General features: G+C 38.2%; 1 protein-coding gene across 29 annotated transcripts in view; it reads left to right on the top strand.

Annotated features, from left to right (window-relative positions):
- Positions 1 to 20,743, top strand: part of RBFOX1 (RNA binding fox-1 homolog 1) — an 840,672-nt gene that overhangs the window by 263,351 nt on the left and 556,578 nt on the right. For all 29 annotated transcript variants that reach the window (XM_054180641.1, XM_054180671.1, XM_054180655.1 and 26 more), the window contains one exon: positions 12,163 to 12,210. In XM_054180641.1, coding sequence (XP_054036616.1) covers positions 12,163 to 12,210 — 48 coding nt within the window. The remainder of the gene's footprint in view (positions 1 to 12,162; positions 12,211 to 20,743) is intronic.

Raw genomic sequence — 20,743 nt, 5'->3', positions numbered from 1 at the left:
TGTGATGTTTCATCTTGGACAGAAAGAGCTTAAAAGTGTCATTCTAATAATATTTCAAATTACAACTTCAGTTTTCTGCTGTTTGGCTGTTTCAATATGTAAAGAGTAGTTCTAGTCACACAGCTGCTGCAAGTTATTTCTCACTGACTTGTTTGTCCTCCAGAAGATTTACAGTGTATGCCTCTGGCTTGATGTAATCCCAGTTGCAGCAAGGCACTGTATGCTGCATTGCATTAGATACTAGATTATATGCACCTTTTACTGACTGGAGGTGACTTTATTACCTGGACAATGTATTTTAGCAAAGGAGAACATTATTGCGTGCAGTTCTGATGAGCAGCTCACAGAGATGCTGTTTAAGGGAGACCAGAGAGAGCAGAGCAGGCAGTCATGATGAGACTAGAAAGATAAGGCTTTGCTGATAAACAGCATTCAGAAGTAACCTTGTGTTTCTGAGAGATCTCAGAAATAGCTGAAGAGTTTCCCGCCGCACTGAGTTCTGTACCACATTATGCTGTACTTGCTCAGTAGTACTATAACAGTGGTCTTTTTGTTCTATGCTGTTGCAGAGATGTAGTGCATATCACCCGTAAAGTTACACTAATAGCTCCCTGAATGTCTTCCACACCTTTTCTTAGCTTCTTTGAACCTGAACCTGTTGCATTCTAAGTTTTCCTTTCCACTGGTTATGCTGAAATAGTTACAATGCTTCTGAATTGCTGTAGAATTTCAAGATGGTTGCTCAAATCTATTTCCTTGCTCTGCTTTCAATTGACTCAAGCAGCAGCCTTCCACCATTGTCTAACTGTTAGACCTCTGGCAGGTACTTGCCTTACCTGAGGTATTTCTAGAACTGATGATGTCACAGAACTCTTCAGATATTTAAGTGTCTGAGATACTTGATTGCACCTTCACAGCAGACTCAGAATGTTTGGGGTATGCCACACTGTGTGTAATTGAGAGGATTCTGGCTGGCTGGTGTTTGCATGGAGAGGGCTGCAGCCTGCTCCAACTTGGTATTGCTCAGATGGAATGTATGCTGCAAAAGCATGTGCTAATGCTCTTCTACCCCAGAACAAGCAGGTATTTTTTGCCTCCCGCTTGTAAGCTTTGCCCCTCCTCACTAATGTAGCAAGGAGGGCTCACAAATAACACATAGGCTAAGCAAGGAATGTGGGGAAGCTTCACCTAACTGAGGCAGCTCTCAAGAAACAGACCTTTTTTCCTTGGTGATGAATTTTGGGAGTTGATTTTCTTTCCTTGTGCTTGTCTTTTTAGTTGTTCAGGGCAACATTTGAAATGTAAGCCTTTGGAACATGGACTTGGAATGACTTTTCCTATGTGTCTGGTGATTAGTGCAGCCATGACAGCAGGTAAAGGTGGAAGTTCTAGCATTACTGTGATTAGTTTCTAACTAGCAAGTGTATTATAGCACTTTTTAAAAAGACTATGTGAACATTTCAGCCTGTTCTCCCATCTCTCCTATCCTGTCTCAGCATTCAGGGATCCCAGTTTATATATAAGGTATCTCCTTTTCTTACCTTCAATTTTCCTATCCAAATATAGACCCTGATACTTTCTTCTCCCCTCCTTTTACTCCACTGACATTAAAACATAGCTTTTGAAAGTTACTGTAATGTTCACTGTGTATGCAATTGTTTGCCCACATCATGTCCAGACCAAACTCTATCTGCCTGCTTGTGCAACTCTTGCTATAGATGCACATTCCTCGTTCTCCTCCATCTCAGCTCATGATGCTTGTGATGTTACCGTCAACGCTTGGGATGTCCTTAATTACCAGGTACTGATTTTGTCAGTCATACAAAATACCATTTTCTGAAAAACTTTAACTCAGGCCTACTTGGTCTCTCTAGACTTGAACGTATCTGGTAGTGCTGAATGTGGAGTGGGAAATATGTTTGCTCATTTCAAATGAAGAAATCCTTCCTCTCTCCAAGTGCATAGTTGTAAAAAGATGACAGCATTTAACTAAGGCATCATCACAGTTGCATGACTGCTAACATTTCAGTGGAGGATAGAAACATGCCATATTCTACATACATATAAAAAAAGATCCCTTTCTATTGTTGTAAGCTGTCACTTTTCCAATTTCTGCTTCCTTGAAGGGTTTATATTTAAGTCATAAACACAGCTTTTTATTCAGTATATTTTCAGTGGTTATTAATAAGCCCCAAAACTGACTTGTGAGTAAAATAAAAGAACCTTAGTACCAAAATTGAACTCAAGCAGTCGGTTATGAATATACAAAGTTAACAAGTGTTCATCATTGTAGTATGCAATGTCTGCAAAAAAGGACTGCAGATTCTTCTTAGGTATCCAAATCAGAAATAAGAATAAAGGAAAGATAAAAATGCTTAAGTTTTCCTTTCTTTGATAACGATTTTAAAGCTCCATGGTGAGACACCATTAGCAGAGACATTGTATGGCTTTAGGAATGAGAGATGAGCTAAGGCTTAGAGTCCTTGTGATTAATTAATTAATTCAAGAGTTGGGGGGGAAAGATCTAATAACCATTTTTTGTTGTCATAAAGCAATGTAAATCCCAAGATTTTTATAACGAGAACAACTGTTTTGTAGAGAACGTCATAGATACAAGCATTAGTAGAACGGTGGTGGATAGCTGATATACCTGCTGGGGAGGTGTGTATGGAATACCTTCATAAAAAAGCCTGCAGCATCTTCAGAGATTACCAAGATTGTTTAGTCTCTCTCTTGAGTTTTTACAGTGGCTCTTCTTCTGTTACTAAAAAAGTAAGTTTTGAGGCTTTTTTTCAGCGGGAAGACATCCTGCGTATGACTCACATTTTCAGGGTTTTCTCTGCAAATTCAGTTGTATTGAATGTACTTTGTGAACTTGGAGCAATGAGAAGTTAGTGAAATGTGTTTGTAGCTCCTGGGCTCTGTTTTCTGTCCTCTTCATTCTGTCCTGGTGGCTTTGAGAGTCTTTGCTTTTGGCTCATAGTGCTCCATATTCAGCTTCTGCATCTGTTGAAGTACTCTTACTGACATTACTGTCTCCTCCTTTCCTCTGCTTTTGGGCTATTATATGTACTGGAGTAGGGTTTTATATAGTTCCAGAATTGTACATGAATTATTCATGATAATTTTTTTACTCAAATTTATGCTCTGAAGACTGTTTCATGATCTTTACTGGTCTCGCATGAAGAAATCAACTTGCTGATCAAAAGCTCCTTCTCTACTTGTCTTTTTTTATGGACTTCCCTCTCCACTTCAAAATTCTTTCAAAGTAGCAGGCAGTTGCTGATAAAGTAGTTGCCCTGAGTGACAACTGAGAATTCTGTTATTTTTGCTTTTGAGGATACCAGATGGGGATTACATAAAGTACAGTTAGCTGAAGCCTTCAAAAGACATGCACATTTGGGCAGCTAATTTTGCAAGTGCTTTTCTGTTGTCGTTTCATGGTTTTAGCATTGCAGGAGGTCTGAGGACAAAAGGAGCAAGATCACATATGGTTCATCTGTTGTTTAATGGTAGTCCTGGAGAGTCTTTGATAACTTTGATATGGGCTAACTTAGGTCTTTTGAACCTTTCTTTGGTAATTAAATTTTAGATGTTAGCATTCTGAATTGGCTACTACAGACCATGTTTTGTGGAGTAGCTCTGATAAAGAATCTTGGCGTTCATCGGGTAGAAAACCTTGCACTGGATCTGTTTTTCTGAAGCTGATTTAGATCTCTTGAACATCAGCTTGATCTTGGCATTACTGTATCATTATACCATGCTAATAAATGGATTTTTCTGGCCTGATGTAGTGAACTAATGTTAGTAGTTGGAAAACATAATTTACTAAATATTATCATTTTCTTATCACATAATATCATAGAATGCATTTCTCTGGCTGCATCGTTAATAATCATTAGGCTCAGTGAGAGCAATTACAGTGTAAATGGTGATGATGATTTTCAGTATTTGTATTGCAAAATTAGCCACAGTTTTAGATGGTTTTTTTGAACATACTGAAAACAATGATGAAATTGGGTATTTAGTCAGTCTAAGCTGTAAAAAAGTCACAAACAGCAAAAAAGGAGTATGATATAGTTGGTGGGAATTTAAAGCTACACAAACAAGGAAACAAAACCAGCAGCAGATCTTAAGATTGATACTCAAGAATTTTGAAGGAAAATAATCAGTTTTATGAAGTATCTTTTAAGACATATGACAGGTATGACTGCAATTCCAGTGTTCCAGGAATTCCAAAGGGAAATAACTGCCTGTATCAGCATTTCTTCAGTTAACATTGGTCATCCTAACAACCTGCTGGTTGGCTTTAACAAGGACTTTTAGTTTTTTGGCTTTGGGTTTTGTAACTTTTCTTTTGTGAGACAATAGTTCATGCAAAAGGGAACTTGTGTGACTGCAATGTTTCTAAGGATAACCCTCGTATAAAAAAACCTGAAAGTACCACTGTGTAAAAGCAGTGACCAAAAACCCTCTCTTTTCCTGATTTTATACTAATGCACCCAGCAAATTATCTTATAAAGGCATTTAATAATTTCCACTCTGATAACAAGATATGTTTTGTTCTAACCACATAAAGTCAATTTAATATCCTTTCTTCAGCAAATGTGAAAAACCACTTAAATACGTTTGTGCTTAAGTGTACATATTTTGAAGAACATCAGTTCTATTTTAGTGGAAGGTAGTACTCTAATTGTTGTGTTTGTGTTCAGCTATGACAAGACATAATAGAATTTTTCTTCTTCGGTGGTCTTGTAGTCCTATTTTCACTTGGTTAAGGCACTGCTAAAGCAAATGAGACCTAAGGGACTTAGTGCTGATGTTATTGCATTTACTATTAAAATATCACTTAGTTTGGTAATACTGAGGAAAAATATATAAAGCCTATGAGTTTTATTGGTGTTAAATGAGGGAACATGTTTGGTCTTACTGTGGAAAAAGAATGTGGACCTTAATCTGGTAAGTGTATGAAATGCATTCGTGTTAATTCTTTGTGTTTTGGATCACCACCTGAAAGTACATCAGTATGGTAGCAATCACTGTGATAAAGTCAGAACGCCACCACAGTACCACCTGATCTCTCATTTCTTGTTGGAATATAGCGATGATTCAGTTTGATTTGGAACTTTAGCATCGAAGCTGTAGTTAAGATCTCAACCCTCAAATTTGCCTTAAAAGCAAAGAGAAATGCAAGTGTTATGAGTGCACAGCTGTTGTGAGGGTTTGTTTGTGATTTGATACCCATGTATAAATAAAATCAGAAGCTGGTTAATTGGCAGGAAACCCACTAAAGAAACACTTTCTCTGATTCATGTTGGATTTTTTTTTTTTAATCTAGAAAGCACAATTTGTTAGAAAAGATTCAGCCTCTTTAAAACAGAGATTGTTTTCATTCATTTTACTAATAATTATTACAATTAGACTTATACCTAACAAGATCCTTGCATTGATAAAGAAAAGAGAAGGACTGTATGGGCACATTGTTTGCCAAGTTGACATACTGTCTATAGTACTATTAGTTGAGACACAATTTTCTTAATAGCTTGCCCCCCACCCCTGCCTTGGTGAGGAGTATTGGATTTTCCAGCTCAATGAGCATCTGGTCTTTTATCATTCACGTGCTCTATTGTAGTTATTGTTAATGGTTATCTGAACAGCAAAATAGGGAGCATATTTCACCTGTCAGCCTGTGTTCCTTGTACTTATCTTGGGATAAATTATAGTAGGATTGATTAGCAGAAGGAGCTAAATCTTAGAGAAGTCGTGAGTTATTTTTCTCTAACATTCATATTTGTGTTCAGTCTTTAAAGCAAAGTTTCAGTATTTCAAGATCATAAATTTTGGATTGGTCTTGCCAAAAAGTAATTTAAAAAAATTTACCAGATCAAATAAAAGTGTATTAGTCTAGTTTATACAGAGAGAGGCAGAAATAGCTTTTTCTTGCTGTAATGTGGTTCGAACAGCTCTGTAGTTCAAGGAAAAAGTGTGCAACTATACTTACCGTGGGTTGAAGGTAATTCAACAGGAACTGTTCCGTTTGTATCACAGTATAACTAAGGTTGGAAGAGACCCCAAGGATCATCAAGTCCAAGCTGTCTCCACAGACCTCACAACTAGACCATGGCGCCAAGTGCCACGTCCAGTCTCCTCTTGAACACCTCCAGGGACGGTGACTCCACCACCTCCCTGGGCAGCACATTCCAATGACGAACGACTTGCTCAGTGAAGAGCTTTCTCCTCACTTCGAGTCTAAACCTGCCCTGGCACAGCTTGAGACTGTGTCCCCTTGTTCTGATGCTGGTTGCCTGGGAGAAGAAACCAACCCCTTCCTGGCTACAACCACCTTTCAGGTAGTTCTGGAGGGCAATGAGGTCACCCCTGATCCTTCTGTTCTCCAGGCTAAACAACCCGAGCTCTCTCAGCCTCTCCTCGTAGGGCTTGTGCTCAAGGCCTCTCCCCAGCCTTGTTGCCCTTCTCTGGACACGTTCAAGTGTCTCGATGTCCTTCTTAAACTGAGGGGCCCAGAACTGGACACAGGACTCAAGGTGTGGCCTAACCAATGCAGAGTACAGGGGCACAATGACCTCCCTGCTCCTGCTGGCCACACTATTCCTAATACAGGCCAGGATGCCATTGGCCCTCTTGGCCACCTGGGCACACTGCTGGCTCATGTTTAGGCAGGTGTCAATCAGCTCCCCCAGGTCCCTCTCTGTTTGGCAGCTCTCCAGCCACTCTGACCCCAGCCTGTAGCTCTGCATGGGGTTGCTGTGGCCAAAGTGCAGCACCCAGCACTTGGACTTGTTAAATGCCATCCCATTAGACTCTGCCCATCTGTCCAGTCAGTTGAGGTCCCTCTTCAAAAGCTGGTTTTGATGCCATCAATTTTTTAGCTCTTGAATCTTTGTTATAAATTGTGCAGCTTGGGAAGTGCACTGGAAGTAAAACTTTATTAAAAGCACAGATTCTGTATTTAACCTACAGTGTAGAAAGAACATAAAGAAAATGTAATTGGAAGTTAGGAGGTGGGTGATCAAAGATCTGATCTACTTAGTGTTCCTGTGGGTTCTCTGGCCATGCTGGCTGGCTTTTCTGAATATGAAATTCTTCATTTTCTGCTGCTCTTTTTTGGTTGGTGGTTGTTTGGTTTTTGGTTTTGTTTTGTTTGTTTAATAGCAACAATGGCACTAGATTTGTACGATAAACTTTGAAATGGATGTTTGAAATAAATGCAGCACTTTCATGATGTAGGTCAAGACATCACCTCCATTATTAATTCAACTTAGAACATTCACATTTTATAAAGTGTCAAATAGTTACAGTTTACTACCAAAAAGATGAAGAGTTCTCCTTAGGACTGAGAGATGTGTTGGTTTGAGTGCTAGCATTTGTGAGAAACACCTCTGGAAAGCATCGTAAACATTGGCATGAGTACTCATTCACTGGTGAAAAGAACCATTGACATCCACTCAAATGTGATTAGCAAATTAAAACCAAAAGGAGGGGTGTGTGTTTTTCTATATAATATGCAATTAAGCAGTAGAATTGCAATGGGATCTTTCAGAGGAGAGAAGTTTGAGAACTTTCAAAACCAGACTGGATAACTTCATAAGATAAAAAATTAATGGCTATTAAATGGCCTAAAAACAGCTTCTGGCTCAGTGTAGCTCATCACTGGTTTTTAAAACCTGCTTACCACACATCAGGCTTGATACTCAGGGTGCTGAGGTAGGACAGTACTGATGTGTCGATATGCGTTTTGTTATACAAAGCGGAAGACATTATACACCTTCCCTAAGACCACCCTGACTGTCTCACTTCTTTATGACTCCATTCCTGGCACTCTGAGTCAGCCCCTCAGAGGTCAAAGGAGGGTGCAGGTGCTCAGTGCCCTGGGGACAGTGCTGGCACTGAAGTGTGAGACAAGGTGCTAAGGCAGATGAACATCTCATCTTAGCCAGCATGATAGAGAGCCTGCAGCCTGAAACATAAGGCTCAGATCGTGGCTGGTATATTTAAGTAGAAAAGCTTTGTGTTTAGACTTGAGGGAAATTGAGAGCTATAGAGGTTCATTTGAGGTTTTATTCCTGGACAGCTCCTGAAATTCATGGTATGATGCTTGATGCCTCATTCCTATTACGAGACTACTAAAAGATAATAACCTTAGAAAAATTGCATTTAGATGTCTAGGTTGTTCCTTTCATTTATTTACTAGTTTGTGGTGTGGTTTTTTTGTTCTGTTTTGGTGGGGGGTTTGGTTTGGGTTATTTTTTTGTTTATTTGTTTTGGGGGGTTTTTGTGTCTGTGTGATGTTTTTTTGTTTGGTTGGTTCATTTTTGGTTGGTTGGCTGGTTTATTTTATGGATACAAACCCATTCATAAATTAACTTCTTGTTTCACTGACCTTTTGCCTACAGATTATTTTGGCACCTTGGCACCTCTCTCTTCAAATGTTGTAACTCCTCTTATGCATTCATGTTTCATACACATCTGCCAGGAGAACCTTTCTGACCTACAAGCTATACCCCTACCAATACACCTAAGGATGCCACTGGCATTCTTGTTCACAAGGGCACATTGCGTGGCTCATGGTCATCCTTCTGTCCACCAGGACATCCAGGTCTTTCTCCCAAGAACCTCTCTCCAAACAATTCAGCCCCCAGTCTATACTGGACTATGGGGTTGTTCTTTCCCAGATGCAATCTACACTTGCCTTTGTTGTATTTAATTCAATTTCTCCTTGCCCAACACTCCAGCCTGCCCATGTTTATGGATGGCAGCAGAGGCTTCATAAGTGCCCTTTCTGAAAGTGCTGCATATTCTGATGTTTTGTGCTGTTATGATCATCTAAGGACACAGGCAAAAGATGTACACTCAAGTAAGTTCAAATCAATGGACTCCTGAAAACATGTATTTGGAGAAAGTAGATGAGTTGTGAGGCACACAAAGGCTTGTTTTCTGTGCTGTGAAGAGATGTGTCTTTGCATGTCTAAGTAGTTAGAGTATATTTGACAAAAGGACAAGTAACTCATTAAAGGTGAGAGAACAAGGAAGAAAAGAAGTGGAAAAGTTTCCCAACTCCAATCCATAAAGCTTTATCAGCAAGCAGTACCTCTTCCTTCAAACCTGTCTTTATTAATAGAAAAGTCAAGTGTGTTTTCTCTGAAAAAAATGGTTTTCTGCTCTTGATAGCCTTGAAAATTGTAAATGAACCTAAGCAAAACCCCAGAATCCAAAGAAAAAAGAGACTGGGTATCCAGTTCCACAGCCGGAGGGTGGGCGGATGTGTGGGAGGGCACACACAAGAGTCCCTTCAAATCTACATTAAAAATACAGCAGTATTTTTACAAGCAGTAATTTTTTATTACAAAATTTGTCAGTTCAGTTTCCAAGAGTGTTGTAAACCTTCCTCTTAAAGTCTGTCTGCTTTTAGCTAGATATAAGTAGTCTTGAGAAGCTTGATTTTAAATCCCTGATCAGATGGATTTCCTTTTTGACTCTAGACAGCAGCCTGGAGGGTGTCCTGAGGCAAGAAAAAAAGATGCAGACAACCCGTTTGTCTCCTAGTTGTGCTTGTAGCATGGACACAAACCTCTGTTCTTCCAGAAATGTTAGTTCATAGAAGACTCTCTTTGATTTTGTAATGAAAGTTCCTTCCTTTGTGACTCTCATAGCCATTGAAATCCTGGCTTTGGGTTAATAACTTCATTTCTTGAGGCTTCAGCATGAATCCTTCAGTTAGTAGGGACAAACTTAGTAAACACTTGAATGTCACATTCTAAGGTTTCAATTTTCATTTTCTTCTTCAGTAAGTATTACTGTGTCATTAATTTGTTCTCTGGGAATGATAAAATAGAACTAATATGAAATTCAAATGAATTCTTCGGCTGGCAGCCTGTTTGTTAGCAGCAATAATGAAATATAATGGTAAGTGGACAGTGGAAAAGATTGTTTCCCTCAATGATTCTAGTCTTTGATATATTTAAGCACTTAATAAAAATATCCAGAAAAGCACAATAACCTAGAATTGAACTGTGTACTTGGAGATTTTTTTAAATATATATTCTTGTTTTGTTTCATATCAAGTACTTTATATATACTTCAGTCATTACAAGGAATCTCTTTCACTTCTAAAATTTCCAAGTGTGGAAGAAATCCAAACCCTTTTATTTCTGAATCTAGAACAAGTGCTATGAAATTGGAAACCAGTGTTTTGAAGAGAAGACATAATTTGTGTTAGCACTTGTTGGGATATCAAGGATAGCATAAAAAACCTGACCGACCTGGTCTTTGCAACAGATTGATCTTTCCATTGGGAAGTTGAACAAGATTTTACAAGGTTATCTGCTTCCACCTACTGACCATTCTTGATATTACAGACAAAACCAGCTGAGGGAATGTTTCAATAACTTCACTCTCATCTTTCCTCCTTCTGATGGAGGCCATGGGAACAGTGTGTGTATATACAAATTCTGATTGCCTTTTACAGTTAATTACTTTAATGGGAAAAATATCGAATTTTTTTGTTCCCCACTTACTCACCAAAACAAGCTCAGGAAGTCAGCCTGTGGCAGAGATGGTATTTCCTTATCTAATAAATGAGGGCAGAGACATGGTGAGAAACTGGCTGGCTGCCAGTAAGTCACACTTGAAAACAGATTTTTTGGGTGTTACATTCCCCAGAATACAGTCTGGTTTTCCTTGAAAAGTATTTTCAATGTAAGAGTATTGGAGGTACTAATTCATACATGAGACTACCTGGAATAACAAAGATTTTTGTTACTGCAAATATGCTGCTTCAGAAGTGACAAAGAACTTGATATGCTTCATGAAAACCTCTTTACTATGTCTTGCTGTGAATGAAAGTACTTTTTCTCAGGAAACCTCAATTCATCTTACTTCACTGAATGATTTCACTTTTTAAATCTTTTATAGGTAGACAGTTTAGGTAAGAAGGCTTTGGCAATGAAATAATAACAGTCCTTCATTTAAGATGAATAGGCATGGTGTTGAAGAGGCATAATCTCTTCATTTTATATTTGCTTTCATTTTTAGTAGGAGCTGCTATTAGCTCTCAGCTTTAAATTTGTTTAGGATCTCTATAACAAGTAACTCTAGACAATAATCTAAAATCTGCTGAGAGTAGTTCTAGCCCCAATGAGAGGTTGTGGAAGGACTGGTGATTTTTTCAGCTAGAAATCTCTAGAGCTACAGTGTGTAAGCAAAATTAGCTTCCAAGAATACCCTCACTTGAAAAGTAAAGTTGAACACAAAAGAAAAATCATAATAGGTCACTTGTAGTTCAAGTCAACACACGATAGACATTTGGTTTGTTTCATTCCACATAGTACTGTGTTGTACCAAGGAATAATGTTGAGAAATAAATGCTTTTCAGATGATGCATTTTGTGATAATGATCATCTCTGCATGTCTTCAGGTGTACTGGCAAAATCCAAAGGTTCAAGGAGAGCTGAGATACTTCAGGATTAAAAAGATCTTGCTGGGTGTCATTAGGTTTAAAATTGTTCGTTAGAGTCCTGAAGAAAACAAAGTCCAAAATATATGTGTCTGTGCCTGTATATATACACACATACATACACACATGCTTGTGTGAACTGATGCTTGGTTCTTGCATGTTGCATTGAGATTCAGACACAACTGTCTTCAACACACCAGGTTTTAGTTAGCAGTCTTGACAACAGGCAGAAGTTTGAGCAACTGTTTCCTCTGAAGTTTACCTTCATATTTTTTTAGCTGCCATCACTGAAGAGAGAAAAGAAAAAGAAAAAAGGAGTGAGCAATTATATTTCCCTGAAGATGCAAGCAGGAAAAGCAAACATATGCTGTAAAGCAGAGATCATATGTTTCTCTTAGGAGGTGGCTATACTACATCGAACTAGGTTTATACTACATTCAATTAGGGTGTTTTGTGATGTTTAAATCCTGTCTTTGACTTTATGCTTGTAATAGATTTTAATAAACTTTATGTAAAGCCATGATTCTAAACATTGTGCATTTAAATGTACAGAAATGAGAGTTCAATGAAGTGCAATAGGTAGAGAAACCCACTTTTCAGGTGTTGATGCATTGCCCCCAGAGTTAGTCCCAAAACCTACAACCCTGATCAGTATACTTTGTGACAAGCTTCTCTATTTGTCTTTTCAGGATACTAAAGCAGAGTGCAGTTCCTGTGTAGAAACTGAGGACAGAAAAGTAAGTGGCTTGTTTTAATGTAATTTGTCAGACAGCTCTAGAGTAAGTGGTGTTGGTTGGTTTTTGTCTGGTTGATTTTTTTTTAAATATATATAGTGAAACCACGTGGAATTATTTTATGGTTCATGAAGGTTTCTAACAATAAGTTTTCTAGTGTTGTATTTTAACTTCCATGGGGACAAAATAGCCTTACTTTGTTGAATGTTTTTCTCTTAGGAATTTGAGTAACTGCTTGATCAGAAGGGATTTATGATCTTAATTTCATGAAACTATAGCCAGCTTAAAAAGAATTGCACTTCTGATTCTCAGTTTCCACTGTTAACATAATAAATTCTGTCATGTCTTTCATGTTAATGTTGGCATACCATGTTAAATATTTGTAAAGTACCAGGATAAGAACTGCCTCTTGCTTTATAAGCAGGAGCTTTGACACTGATTCCCCCTCCCCCCTTCAAAAGAATTGATGTTTAAAATAAGTTTATTTTATATTATTTCAAATTGTATTTCCTGTGGACAAGTTGTGTTCACATGGATTCTTCACCTTGTTAGCCTCTCTAAAACACAACGTTACGGCATGGCATGTTTGAATATCCTTGAGTAAGGTTCCATGTTTAGAAGGAATTCCTGAATTAAAACATAATCAAGTTCTTGCTGTACAATGAGCAATGCTGAAAGCTGCCTTCTAGCAGCTAACAATATCATATTCTCAGTTTGTTTGGAAACAGTAGGTCTTCATGCTCAATTTCACATCAGTTTAAATGTGCTATGTTGTGTGGTACTGATGTTTTATTTCTCAACTTCCAAAACTTCTTTTGGCTGCTGATTCTGCCTATAAACATTCAGCAGCTCCTCCTTTTTAAAGTTCTTTTTTGCTGTAAAAAGGAGGGTTTAGAAAACAGTGTTGTACCAAAAGCACTTCTGTTGTTCATGATAGCTCAAAATTTCCAAACTGAAGTCGTATAAATGCTGTTGAAGTTCATGCAGGAAAGCACAATTCATTTGCTTTGTGGAGATCACAATAAAGGTTCTTCAGAATCTCAGTGATTTTCACCAGTTTCAGGGATGAAGTGAGAGAATTTTGTGTTATGCAGAAGCTTATTGAGATAGTGAAGTGTGAATATAACTAGAAGAGAAAGTGTGCTATAGCTTATATTCCCAACAGCCTTTCCTACTCTCCTCTTGCTGAAGTCCTCTATATTAAGGCAGGTTGAATATCTTGCATTTAAATGAAGTCAACCCTGAACGTTTTACTCGAGTGTGTATCAGTATGATAGAACTGGCTCACTGTAGGGCAGTTACAAGGGCAGTAAGCAAATACAGCAGAATTTCTTTGAAATTTAGAGACCATATCATCTTTATCAGAGGGCTCAAAAGTACTGCCATGATCTACTTGACAATGCTCTGTGTTAGTAAAGGACTACAACATAACTCTCAATAGGAATAGTAACTTTGCTATGTTAGTACAAGAGCTGAAGCACAGCCATTTTCCTTTGCATTACATGTAAGGAACTATTCCTGTTAGTTCCATTCCTGACACTTTTTCAGTTCTCTTGGAGGTTTAGGGGATTTGCTGTTGTTCTTTTAAACAACATTTTAACAAACCAAAGCACTCTTGCTTTGCTGTTTTTTTTTCTATTCGTGACTTTATGCCTTACATAAACCCTACTGTCCTATGTTAATATCTTCTACTCCATTTTTTTTGGTAGAATTTCCTGCTTTCTATTTATGCGTTCTTTCTAGGCTACATTGTTTGAATTAGTGACAAGTTATGTCTTTTTGTTTCTTGTGCAGTTCCTCCCATTATTTTCTCCATTATTTTGTGGATGCTGTATAGATATTAACCTGGTGAATGTGTTCATAGCAAAAAAACTAGTCAAGAAACAAACACTTCACACTGGTGAGATACTGGAACAGGTTACCCAGGGAGGTGGTGGAAGCCTCATCCCTAGATATTTGTAAGGGTAGGAAGGATGTGGCTCTAGGCAAGCTGATCTAGTGGAAAGTGTCCCTGCCCATGTGTGGTAGGTTGAGAGAGGGCTTAGCTCTCTCTCCTCCACAGAGTAAGAAACCACAGCTAACTCAGTCGAAGAGCAAAAGCTATATATTTACAAGCATATATGGAAAGCAGGTTTTATATAACACAATATATACAGGTATTTACAATATATACACAGAAATACACAGCAAAGAGAAATAACACAACAAAAATCCCTCCCCGAGGGAGGGATCCCCTCCTTGGAACCCCCTCTCTCCCCCCCTACCTCCCTTTTTCCCCAAAAAGGGGTTAGAGAGAGAGAAAGGCAAGTTACTAAGGAAAAGAGTCATTAGTAAGCTTCAAAAGCCCATGCAGGATTAGTTTTTGCTTATCTGAAGGCCAACTCCAGCAGTTCGCAGAGAAGCAGGCAGGGAGAACAGGCTGAAACTCCAACTCCCCCAACTCCCAAACCAAACTGAACTGAGGAAAAAAAGTTCCAACTGCTTCACAATCTAAAGCTGCATTTTTGTTTATCAACCAATGAAATTCGTTTAGAATATCAGAATGTTTTGGTTCTAGTACTGAAAACATTAGCCAGTGTATTCCAGCAGTGTTTGTTCTTAAAGGCACAGCCTCAAACGACCACACCATGGAAGTGGGGTTGGAACTAAATGATCTTGTAGCTCCTTCCAACCCTGACAATTCTCTGATTCTGTCATTCTGTGAATTATATTTGATTCTAAAATGTTAAATTGTCAGGAATAAATTTCAGTGCAATTTTATTTTCCCATTAAAGAGAGTGAGCTTTTAAAAAAAAAAAAAGGAAGAAAAAAAACTGTGGTGAAATTTTACCATGTAGAGCTAGAACTGTGTTCTGGATTACTGCATGTATGCAGTGTGTCTGTATCAAATAGTCACTGAGTTTGTGCATGTGTTGAACACAGGACATGTAATGTAAAATATCTAAAATCAGCTGTTCCTCATTACTGTGAGGCTTAGGCCACGTAGGCTTCAAGGTCTGACCTTTACCTTTTATGAAACTCTCTGGTTGTTTAAATTGAGGGGTGTGTTATGCTAAAATGCAGTTTTGGACCTTAATCCTGAAGACCAAGATCTGACTTTTTGGGTGTGGGTAGCAGCTACTAAAACTGCATAACGAAAAGGTTCTTTTTATTGCTTGAATAATGGGAAAAATTGTCAAGAGCCTGACAGACTTTGTCCTGCAATCTTATCAATGCATGTGTTGTATGTCTTTTTCCTTTTATTGCAGCCTTCCTTTTATCTGGCACATGTACCATCCTTTTGCCAGTAAACTTTTTTGTTTGTTTGTTTGTTCTTTTCATTGTTTTATGATAGCATTATTTCTACCTCAGCATAAATTACAGAAGGGATGTATCTGATATTTTTTTTCTTGGCCTCAGTGATTGCTCTGAGTTTGAATTGTTTTCTAAGAAGTTGTCTTTATTCAGTGCCTTTATTCAGGACTAACCCAGCCATCAGGCCCCAGAAAGAGGCATTGTCATCCAATGCAGAATCTATGATCTGACCTTTTTCTGAGGCAACCCAGGCCCTAGGTCTGAGAAAGTGAAATGAAATGAAAGATCATGAGATTCCCATGTTATCCTGTGCTTTATTACTTTGCTCGCCTGATACGCTCTCTCCTCTTTCTTCTTGCTCTTAGAATCAATGGCATAATGGTAAGGTCACAGTCACAGTTGCCAAACTTGCCATGAAACCTTTAGAGTCTCTCTCTGTTTCTCTCTTAATATCTCAGTAAAGTTGAAGAGCTGGAGATGAGTAGGTTATCAAAACTGCAGTGATAACTGCTAACAAATTTCTCATCCCTTTGACTGTAACTGCTGGTGTGTATAGACACGTGTCTTCAGGTTTACAGACTCCTCTGTGTTCTTGCCTCTCAACCAATGCAGTACTAACAGGCATGAAGTTTGCTACGTTTTGGATTGTGGTGGGTTTTTTTGTTAGTGCTGCAAGTATAGTTTTTATTCAAGAACAATGGCAGTCTGTTCAGTGCTCTAGTTTTCAGATGCAGAAATGGGCATTAATGGAAAGAAGGTTCCAGCAGCCCTCCCAATTTATCTTCTTCATTTTGTTAATTTGTTGAAGCATTTTGAAAGACAGAAATGTAGTAAATACCTATTGAGGTTATATGATATGATTCATCTTTTCCTTGTGTTCGCTCCTAAAACTTGCATTTCCACTGGGCTTAGGTGGCAGATTTACATTACAGTCCAGGGATGTAGTTACCAAAGATCAAGAGACAAAGATGTATCCACCTTGGTGAATAATAATGCATTGTTTCACCGCTGGGGGCACACATGAACTCAAAACTGAACGTAATTCATAGAACTTAAGCCAAGGTAAATAAATATTTTCATTTCATCTAGGTTGAAATCAAGATAAACTACTGCAATTAGAACATGCATCATTAGTCCCGAATAATTTGCACTTCCATAATGAAATATACTACCAATGAAGTATATAATTAGTAATTAATGGATAATTTTCCCAGTTAACAACAAAATATAAAGCTGCAAGGTGCCTTTTCTTTTGTTCTTTTTCCCTGAAGTTTCTTGATCTCTAACTTCTGCAGCAGGAATTTGTGTAACCATGGCTAAAGCACTGCCTGATGGCAAAGTAAAATTTAATAACTGTAATTATTATTTTGAAATCTATTATTCTATAAATGACAAAATAGCATTTAATTCTCCTAACCATTTCACCACTATTACCTGTCTCTCTTTCCATTGTTACTTCCAATGACCTTTTTATGTAAGATTCTACTTGTATTTTCTGCAAGGATAAAAGCCCTCAGGTTTCAGAATAACAGGTGACAGGTAATCAAGGGAGGGACTTCTCAGGATCTCAGGTAGTGATAGGACTAGGGGGAAAGGAATGAAGCTGGAGGTGGGGAGATTCAGGCTGGATGTGAGGAGGAAGTTCTTCATCATGAGAGTGGTGAAGCCCTGGAATGGATTGTCCAGGGAGGTGGTTGAGGCCCCATCCCTGGAGGTGTTTAAGCCCAGGCTGGATGAGGCTCTGGTCAGCCTGATCTAGTGTGAGGTGTCCCTGCTCATGGCAGTGGCGTTGGAACTAGATGATCCTTGTCGTCCCTTCCAACCCTGACTGATACTATGATACTACTATGATACTAAGACTCTGCTGAAACTGGCCTGTATGATTCTTCATTGCTGAACTGTGTTTCTCATTTCCAGCAGAGGATCCATGTATGCATACAATTCATTCTCTTCCTCACTGATGTTCTGTTCTGTTTGTCACACCCAACCTTTTTTTCTGTTTTTGCTGGGTATGTTCATTCTGAACATCTCAGTATGTGATGTTTAGTGAGGTTTTGCTTTTGCAAGGGTGATGACAGTTGTTTGTGTTGGTTTTTTTTTTTCTTCTACCCATGTGTTTTATTATAATTGTGTGTGTTGGGGGTGAACTAAATAATGGTGGTTGAAGGGCAGTTTGTTTGTTTCAGTAAATATGAGACTTACATAGAACAGGAATCTTAAAACAAAACAAAACACTGGAAATAAGATTTCTCCATGTCCTGCTGTCTTTGAGATCTGAACAGAGCACAAAGGGCATATTTTGTTTTACTCTACAATTGCATTTGTCATATCATCAAATTAATTCCCGGCAGTGCTGTGAAACCCAGCCTCTTGATATGAAGTTATCTTCCCTTTTGTTGTATTTCCATCTGAAATGGAAAACCGAGACACCGAAAACTGAACAGAACATTAACTTACAATGACCTTTCTGTGCTGGCTAACTATGCTAGAAATGTTTTATTCTTCAGCTTTGGCTTCTTCAATTTTGTTTTATTTCAGCTTACTCTTTTCAGTAATAGACTCACTTTTGCTGTAATGTGCAATGACATTCTCTTCAGTATTCCTTGCAGGCAGCATAATGCTGACCGTTAACTAGCAGCTAAGTGTTATTAGCTTGGTGGCTCAAGGTCACTCAAGATACCTTGCTTCAATTTCTCTTCTTGAGAAGGAAAGTAGCTCATGGAAAGAACATTTTTGAGATGAATCTTGACTTTAAAATTTACCACTTTGGAGCTCAGAGTGCAGAGGCTTTATGGGAGTAATAGACTTTATGGGTATGCATTAGGCCAATAACATGATAGGTCAGTAAGTTCAAAAATTTCCCTGTAGTGACATAATGTTTCATAACTCTTTATTACCTTCTGTGGGATGTGGTACAGGCAGCAATGCCTTTCCTTTTCTATGCCTGCTGTGGAAAATATTTTATAATTAAATTTTTTTTAGTACCTTCTGTCAGGATCTGAGAGTACTTTACAAACAACACCTATGAGGAAAGTACTTACATTTATATTGCTCAAGTAACATATGGGGAAATAGAAGTGTGAAGGGGAGACAGGCAAGGTTACAAAGTGAGTCGGAGACCAAAGGGTGGGGGAGGAGGGGAAATCAAATTGCTTAATCTGTGGCTTCTTGCAAAATTTTAAATTTTAATTATGGTCCTGTGAAAATATTCTCCATGAAAGTTCTAAGTGAAAATTGTGTCTTATTAGCAGGAAGGAAACACAGCCAATTTCTTTAGCATTCTTCTTCAGGTTATTGTGGGAAGGAATTAATACAGGTTTCAAGTAGTGACGAGCTGATAAGAAGCATCATGAAAGGACTGACTCAGCTACTGACATCTAATGTGTAGATATATTTATATACTGTTTTCATTCATTTTTATCTCTTTTTCTGTTCCTTGAGAGCTTCCTATCAGCGAATATGAGCTAGTAGTATTTGTATTCCCTTGTGAAGGCATCACATTCTCTGCTTTGTTTTGTAGAGTTTGGAGATACATTTCTCCTCCCATTACAATATTTATTTTTTGATGAGGGAAGATGGAGAAGGCTTTGGATAGCTTTGGAACAGCTATGCTTGGTCTCTGTCTTAGAAAAGAATGTAAATGTCTTGTAACTGAAGGCAGGAACTTGGCAGAATTTGGTTGGATGTGTTAGAATATTGTTTTGTCATTTTAACCTATTGTATGCCTTAATTACATGCACACCAGTAGAAAACAACAAATTAAGATGTGACACATATGCCTTCTGATAGACTAGATAACCTTGCTGTGTAGTGTAATAAATGTCTTCGCCTGCTAACATCTTGGCCTGGAAGCTGTGCCCTAGGGTGATCGAACACCTACACCCACATTACAACAGGAAGATCACTGACTCCAGTGGATTGGTAAAGAAGTGTATGAAGTTGGTTTTGAATGTAGATACAGAAGAATCTAAGGAAGTTTTGAACATTAATGAGCCGTCTGCTATGTAGAGTGAACAAATGACTCCTATTTCTTCTTCCTTTTTAAGCACTGAACAAATAGTAAGGAGCATTTTTGAGCCATCTGATGATAGGACCACATCTGTATGATAGATTTTTGTGATATAGGGGGTTGACCATAGAATGCAGAAACAAGGGGGAGTAACCCTGAAGTGAGAATAACGAGCTGTTGTAAGAGTAGTAGAGATCTGTAACATACGCCAGAGTTTTCCACTGACATCTCTGCTCACGTAAATGAGGTTTACACATTGCTTCTGGACTCTTCCTTAGTACTGAGCTGGAAGTTTTCAAAACTTCCACAGAAAGGAAAGTTTTTCTGAGGAGTATGTCTGTGAAGGGGGTGTTGTTTGTTTGGGTTTTACCGGTAAAGTTCCTCGAAATCCATGGCTGACTCCTCCATGATGCTTTAAATTCAAGATCTGTTCACTCCACAGAGCCTAAAACTAAGAAAGTTTACTCAAACCCATGATCTAAGTTGTTTAGGTAATTAAAGCACTACTTAAAGAAAAGCAGGTAGCTGAAATTTGCCCTAGTATTTGACACACAGCACTAGTCAGTCTAATAAATATTTGCCATTCTTATATGAGGGAATAGTCAGAAATCCACTCCATTTCCTGGCATGCAGCTTGGAAAGTTGCATAGTATTTGAATGATCATGATGTCAGTGCTATTACTGCTCTCTTGTTCTCTCTGTCACTGACATGCAATTATGGAATTTCACAACTGAAGTGGTGACAATTGCTCCTCTCTCTCTGTGTGTGTGTCTATCTTTCCCCTTAATCCAACTCTATCTAGAAATCTGTAATTTGATAAAGTGGAATTGAAATGACAGGTGTGACAGAGGTGCCAAAACAATAATTTGACCTCCCACTGAAGTGTCAACGTGTTCGGCTACATGACTTTTACACAAGCTACATGCACATAAGGGACACAGATAGTATATTTATTATGCCACAATACCTGTTAAGGCAGATTGCTTAAAAAAGGTATTACTACTACTAACTTTTTGCCAATGTGTTCCATCTTTAACCATTGCATTTCCTATCCCTGTCCTGCTTACTGTGTATAAAAAACGATTGCGTTTGCACAGAAACTCTTTGTATTAGGAGAGGATTTTTTTTTTTAGATCTTAATTTTTAAGATATTTTGTGGATCTTGGAATATAATTTAGTGGCTATGTAGCAAATTAGTTATTGAAGAGGCTATTTATTCTTTTAAGGATTTT

The sequence above is a fragment of the Dryobates pubescens genome, chromosome 4, assembly GCF_014839835.1.
Source record: "Dryobates pubescens isolate bDryPub1 chromosome 4, bDryPub1.pri, whole genome shotgun sequence".
Classification (NCBI taxonomy): Eukaryota; Metazoa; Chordata; class Aves; order Piciformes; family Picidae; genus Dryobates; species Dryobates pubescens.
The sequence above is the reverse complement of the archived record's forward strand: the minus strand, read 5'-3'. Positions and strand labels throughout refer to the sequence as shown.